This window comes from Penaeus chinensis, chromosome 3 (assembly GCF_019202785.1).
Source record: "Penaeus chinensis breed Huanghai No. 1 chromosome 3, ASM1920278v2, whole genome shotgun sequence".
In the NCBI taxonomy this organism is placed as follows: domain Eukaryota; kingdom Metazoa; phylum Arthropoda; class Malacostraca; order Decapoda; family Penaeidae; genus Penaeus; species Penaeus chinensis.
Window position 1 is genome coordinate 43,672,846 of NC_061821.1, and position 7,242 is coordinate 43,680,087.

Genomic DNA, 7,242 nt, shown 5'->3' on the forward strand with positions numbered 1-7,242 from the left:
AACACACACACACAAACACACACACACACACACACACACACACACACACACACACACAACACACACACACACACCACATATAAATATATGTTATGATTATTATGTATGTAGTATGTATGTATATTAATATATATATAATATATATATAATATAAAAGTAATCATTCCCCACAAAAACCCCCAAGGTGGAAATAGAACCATGAAGGGAAAAGCAAAGGCTTCTCTGGATTATGCCAAATGCCCTTTAGCCATAGCTATTACATTTCCTGAAGAAGCCATATAGCAAAATGCCTTGGGCATAATTTTTTTTTGTTTTTTATTTTTTCTCTCTCTTCTCTTTTCTTCTCTTGTCTTCACTGTCTTCCCTTTTGTTGCTTTGAGGCTATAGTCAAGTACCAGCAGTTTGAAATGGCCCAATAGAATTACTAGGTAAGATCAGTCAGACAAGCAGTGGCATTATTATCCACTTACTACTCTATAGGGTACCTATACCCTTTTGTCCAGCTATTACTCTGTGGGGTACCTAATCCCAGTGACATCATTTTTACTCAACATCCTACAATGGGTTGTTCTTGACTATAGCCCCAGCCCTCATGCACACTCACATGAAAAAGATATTGCAGCAAAAGACTTCTAATTTTTTTGTTCATTTTTGAAAAATGTCCGTGGAAGAAGAGAGAGAAGCACTTTTTGAATTCACAGGGTATGTCAAAAAGGATTGGTCAAAAATTAATTTCGTTGGAGGTAAAGGATTAAGTTCACACAGCACATTTGGGTCTATCGCTGGAATGGGGAGGGGGGCAGAGTTATTGTCTATTTTTTGTAGCCATAGGGGAGTAAAAATAAATGTTTTTTTTATGCGTGCAAAAGTGATTTTAAAATTCCCATCATTGGGCCATATTTTTTTACTACATTATTCAAAACAAAGACCACTACAAAGTTAAAATCAAACTATTTTTTTAGGCATTCCTTGTTGGATCCTGCAATGCATTACAACAGTATGTAGAGTCAATAAATCAGCTTTAAGAACTTCAATAATATTGACATTTCCGGTATTTAGATTTACAGTCATTTAGATAATGAAGTTCTTCCAAATTCCAAATTTTAGAATATTATAATATTTTTTTTAAAAATCTGTACTACATTAGTTGAGGATTACGTGGAAAGACTCACATTAACACATCTCACTGCCCAAGAGTTCACTTTTTGAATGTGGAATCGCAATGCTTTGAAATGCTGTTCATTGTTTTGCAAATGATAGAATGTTTTTTTTAAAACCTTCAGTGTTTTGTTTTGTTTTTGACATCAATAAGGCATGGATATATTTGGTTGAGATTTCTTTTTTGGAGTTTTTGTTAGTAAAATGCCCCGTTTCCATTTTGGGTATTATTAACATCATGTAAGCCTAAAAAATTAGGAACATTATAGGGGAATTGTAAAGACATTTTTTTAAACATATTGATCTTTTATTTAACAAAGGAGAATTTTTTTTATTCTAATATTCTTGCTGTTCTTCTTGAAGTCTTCCAGTGTTTCTCTCTTTCTTTCCCATTTTTTTTCCCCCCTTTTCCCCCTTTTCCCCCTCTCTCTCTCTCTTCTCACCCTCCTCTCTCTCTCCCCCTCTCTCCCCTCTCTTCCCCCCCTCTCTCTCTCTCTTTTTTCTCCTCTATTTCTCCCCCTCTCTTCTCCCCCCCTCTTCTCTCTCTCTCTCTCTCTCTCCCTCTCACCCCCCCTTTCCCTTTCCCCTCTCTCCCCTTCCCCCCCCCTTCTCTCTCTCTCTCTCTCTCTCCCCTCTCTCTCTCTCTTCTCTCCTTCCCTCCTTTCCCCCCCTCCCTCCCTCCCCCCCCTCTCCCCCCCCCCTTTTTTCTTTTCCACAATTCTCATTTTCTTTCTACTCTTCTCCTCTGTTCATGTCATTTCATGTCATGGTCTTTGGGGTCTTTGAGGCATAATTTTGGTTGTGGTATTTGTGACATCGACAAGCTTTTGTGTTGTTGATCAGTAACTATAAGGAGTTCAGTTATTATTATTCAGTTATTATTATTGTTTACATGTGGCAGTTGCTTACTGTTTAAATTTCTTTAAGCACGAGACCCAGCAGCGATTATTTGTAGGGCTTGGTGTGTTTTTGTTTTATCCCCCCCCCCCATTTATCTATCAAATTTTAATTCTACTTTTCCCCTTTTTTTGGGTTTCAAAATAAAAAAATCTTCTTGTTTGTTTTTTGGCTATTTGCTGTATTCATTTTATAATTGAGTCTTGGCAGTTTTCATTTATGAAGATGATGGTTTAACTAACATCCCAGTGCAAACCCTCAGGATTTTGCCTTTGTTAAGCAGTTTTCAACCTTATATACAAAAGCCACTGCTCCATTGTTTGCCTGTATAGTTGAGGCATTTAATGGATTTTTTTCTTTTCTTTCTTTCTTTCTTTGCATTTTTAAGATATTGAATTGTCTTCCTGTTAAAGCATTCAGACATTTTATTTGAGCTGAATAAGAGCTTCCTACAAGTATAATATCAAGTTAATCTTCTTATCGTCGTGCTTCATTTGCCATCGAGTAAAAGGTTAAGTTTTTAAAAGGCCCTCACCACGAACAAGGTGATGCCTAGGACATTGCATTTCCCTTCTTGTCCGACTGCCTTAAGTTTCTTCTAGTCAGCTCCGGAACCGACATGTGATAGAGGCATTCCCCTGCAGAACTGGCTCAGGGACTCCCGATCGGTTTGTTTGTGCCACTGGATTACAGGCTCTTTTTATTTTTATTTATTTTTTTTCATTTATTTGAGATCGTCTCATCTATAAAAATATATATAATATATATATATATATATATAAAATTATATATATAAATTAATTTATATATATATGAAATAAAATAAATATGTAAAATAAATAATATAAAATAAATATAAAATATATAATAATTAATAAATATAAAATAAATATAAATAAATATATATATATATATAAATAATATAATATATATAAATATAAAATAAAATAAAAAATATAAACATAATTTTCCTATAAAATATAAAAATTTTATAAAAATTTGTAATATAAATTTTAAAATACATAAATATACAAAATATAACATATATATATAAAATATATAAGTATATAAATATATATGTATGTATATATATATAAGTATGAAATATAATTAAATATGTTGTATATATATAAAATAAATAAATAAATATAAATAAAAATATATAAAAAATTATTTTATATATATAATTAATAATGATATATATATATATATTTATTACTTTATAAAAAATTAGAAATATTTTTATACTATATACAATATTTATATATGTATTATGTAAAAGTATTATATAAATATAAATATTATATAAAATTTTATAAAATTTTTTTTTTTTCTTTTCTTTTTTTTTTTTTTTTTTTTTTTGTAATGTGTCATATAGGTTTCATCAGATTTGAAAGCTCTTTCACTTATATTTACTGAGCACTTTATTTTTTGGTTAAACAAATTTTTTCTTTTAATATGTAGTGTGTGGGGGTTTGTGAGGTGTTTGGGGTTGTTGATGTTTTTAGTTTTGTGGGGGTTTTGTGGTGTTTTGGTGTGGGTTGTGTTTGGTGGGTGAGGAGTGAGAGGGTGTGTTTGTGTGGGGTGGTTTGTTGGGGTTTTTGTGGGTGGTTGGAAAATACAACACAACATACAAACATACAACAACATCATACAACAACAACAAACAACTACTACAACCCACATACAACTTTTTTTCTAATACACCTATTTGCGCCCCTTTTCTCTACTTCCATGTAAGATTTCTTTCAAGTTTCAGTTCAATTGAAATGTTTTGGGGAGAAAGAAGTTTCCCCAGAATCTGAGATAAAGTTGTTAAAACCAAAGACCAAGACTCACCCTTATAAACCCATCTTTCCTTGTGAGTAGATTTTGACTTGGATGATGTGGGTCTCACTTTATGAATGGAATGGGTGTTAAGCCCATGCCGCCAGGGAAAAGGAATAAAAAATGGGGAAAATGCTCGGTTCATTTTTTATATTTTTGTGAAATGTCTGCCCCAAAATGGCCGGGGAGTTCTTAGCCACAAAGGGGTGAATTAAGACTTGTGACCCTAAACCGATTTCACCTTTCCTTAATTAACAAAAAACGTATTTTTTACTTTTGCAATTTAAATCGATGGTGATTTTATCATAAACATATAATTACTATATCTAAAATATTAGTAACGCAAAAAAAGATAACATAAAAATTTTATTAAATCAAGGAAATTGGTAAAGAAGCGAGACAGGCAGTAAATCATAATTGCTCATTGGTGACTTAGTACAATGTAGGGCCCCTATGTGTAAAAACAATTAAAAAAAGTAAAAATTACAGGCATGGCAAAGTACGTACGACCCTGCCTTCGGCATCGGGTTGATATGTGAATGCAATGAGGCTGCTTACAAATGGTGTGGGGCACTCTCTTTTATGAATGAAGTGAATGAATTCTCTCAAACAGTGGGGTCTCCCGTGTGGAAAGTGATGCACACCTGTAATACAAATGAAAAATCCCCTTTTTTTGCAAAAACCCTTTGGGTTTTTGCTTTTTCAAATGAATTCTCTTTTGCATAGTATTCCCTTTTTTATTGTAAGTATGCTTTAATCCCTATTTTTTGTTGTGTTATTGGGAAAAAGACATCCAATTTCAATGGAGAGGAGGCCTACCAAGAAATGGAGAGTCTATTTATGAAGAGAACAAGTATCCCATTACAGGGAGTGTGATGTAGTGCTTTTGGTTTCGGTTGACAAGTTAAGTAACTGGTAAAGTAACTCATCCTTTCTCTGGAGACAGAAGGCGCGCAAAAGAAGGTTTGAATTTTTTTTTTATTTTTTTTAAAGCAACTACTGTATTACCCCTCTTCCCGGGAAGAAAACATGTCCTGAAAGATGACCCTGTAACTTCCCAAACTTTGAGTTGATAGAAGTCACTTACTCTGTCTTGTGATAAGGGTTTAGTACCTCAAAGTAAGACATACTCATTTTTAGGGAAAGTGTAAGGCCAGAATCTTCTCATAGCCCAAATATATTTTCAGAATATTACATTCTTTCTCACATAGTGTGATGTGTAGATAGTATTACACTTTCAATTGTAGACTATTAATGAAAAGTGTTAGCATCTTTTTTGTGCAAAAGCAAGGTGTGTGTGTGTGTGTGTGTGTGTGTGTGTGTGTGTGTGTGTGTGTGTGTGTGTGTGTGTGTGTGTGTGTGTGTGTGTGTGTGTGTGTGTGTGTGTGTGTGTTTATTTCTGTACATGTGAGTGCCTATTTCACTCTAGATACTTGTTAAGATAAAGATGATATTTGTACTAGATATTCACATTCCAATTAAATGCGAAAACTGCCGATGTTCTATTTATCTTGAAATCAACTATCCCTTAATGTTGATGTCAGTATGTAATAAATCTTTTCTGTTATGTCTAGATTCTTCTGTATAGATGCAATTAAAATGTATGAATAACAGAACTCTGTGGTGTTATTTCTTTCATGAGTGTTACAGTATCAGTACATCATAAAACATTAAATGCTATGATATTATAAACAATAATATTGTGAATTGATCTGCTTCTTCTGATGAACTGTAAATGTTATTGTCACCTTTATTAGATAAAATCTTTAGTTGCATTGACCGTAGTTCATTTAAAAATAAAACTCATGTAATATGACTTGTCAAATGCAAAGCATCAGAAGTCATTGAAAATATGCTAATGACATATGCAGGGCCCTAGTTAGTGACAGTTCCAGAACACTTCAACCATTCTGAAATTCATTTCATTAGATACGTAATTTTTTTTTATATATATTTATATGAATACATATATATCCATTGAAACTCTACCACTTCAACCAAATAAAAGGCATATTTAATTATATATTTATATTTAATATAAACCACTTAAATAGTATCACAGATTAATAATGTATATATATCAAATACTGGAAATTATAACAAATAAAAATGTCTTTGTTTACTTTCACACAACAACATTCACCGGGCGTGGAAGACTCATTCTTGACAAACCTCCTAAGGCTCTCGTAGCCCTCTGCTGCCGCCGCATTCAAACTACAAGACGTGTTTGACTTTAACTATAAAATGTGCTCCTGGGAAAAATACTAACGCAGAAGATAATAATAATAATAGAGAAGGAAAGTACAGGTTCTCTCCCTCGGTTTAACTTGTGGCCAAGAGAGTACCTAAGGCCGCGCCCGCCGTTACCTCCCGAAGAGCGTGCTGATCTTCCTACAGATGCCGCTGGGGTCGAGCACGAAGCCCCCTGGGCAGCCGCCGTACATAATGGGGTACGAGGAGAGCGTGGAGAAGTGGAAGGTCTTGCGGCACACGTTTAGGTAGTCCCTGATGGAGCCGGCCGGGCACGCGCGTAGCTCGGGCACGTCCAGGATGTTGTGCAGCGCCACTTTGAGGCACTCGGCCGTGTTGTTGTTGTTGTGGAACCGTAGGTTGGCGTCCTCGCAAAAGCCCCCGTACATCTTGCGGTAGCACTTCTTCCCCGCCTTCACATAGCCGTCCGATATGCAGGGGTTGGGCACGCACTCCACCATGCCGCTCGCAGACACATCCAGGTACTCGCCGAAGCCGCAGGAGCCCTTCTCGTGGAGCGCGTTGCAGTTGCCGCTCCACGGGTTGTACAGGAAGCCCGCGTCGCAGTCGCACACCGACCTGCCGCTGAAGTCGATGTACAGGACCTGACCTCTGTCGCACACCGAGAGGTCGATGGGGTCCACGCAGTGCTCCTCGAAGGGAATCATGCCCCAGGGGCACGGCCGCCGCGCGCACTGCGCCACGCCCTCCAGCAGCACCAGCCACTCGTCCTCGGCGCACGTGTTGCGCGCCAGCAACCGCTTGCACGACCCGTTGAACTGGACCATGCCCTTGCTGAGCGCGCACCCGCCCTCTGTGCGCACGCTGTGCAGGGGTTCCTCCTTCTCGGCCAGCGAGATGTGCGACGGGAACGCGAAGGAGCCGGTGCCCTCGGCGGCCTCCGTCGTGGCGTTGTGCGCGGCCGGCGGCGGGGGGCTCGCCGTCGGGAACATCAGGTTGGCCGCGCCGCTCCCCACGTCCTCCCTCGGCTGCGCCTCCTCCTCCTCCACCCCCGGCCGCGCCTCCTCCTCCACCCCCGCCCGCGCCTCCTCCTCCACCCCCGGCCGCGCCTCCTCTGGCTGTATCATCCCGGTCCAGGGCTTGCTGGCC

General features: G+C 37.7%; 1 protein-coding gene across 1 annotated transcript; it reads right to left on the minus strand.

Annotated features, from left to right (window-relative positions):
* Positions 1–5,895: 5,895 nt before the first annotated feature.
* On the minus strand, positions 5,896–7,236 carry LOC125039527. The gene has a single exon (XM_047633559.1). It carries the CDS (start codon positions 7,218–7,220, stop codon positions 6,246–6,248), a length of 975 nt encoding a protein of 324 aa, XP_047489515.1. The 5' UTR covers positions 7,221–7,236; the 3' UTR covers positions 5,896–6,245.
* Positions 7,237–7,242: the final 6 nt, after the last annotated feature.

Bases quoted from the DNA above. Each gene is read 5' to 3' on its own strand.
- LOC125039527 (XM_047633559.1), bottom strand. From the start codon at position 7,220: ATGATACAGCCAGAGGAGGCGCGGCCGGGGGTGGAGGAGGAGGCGCGG.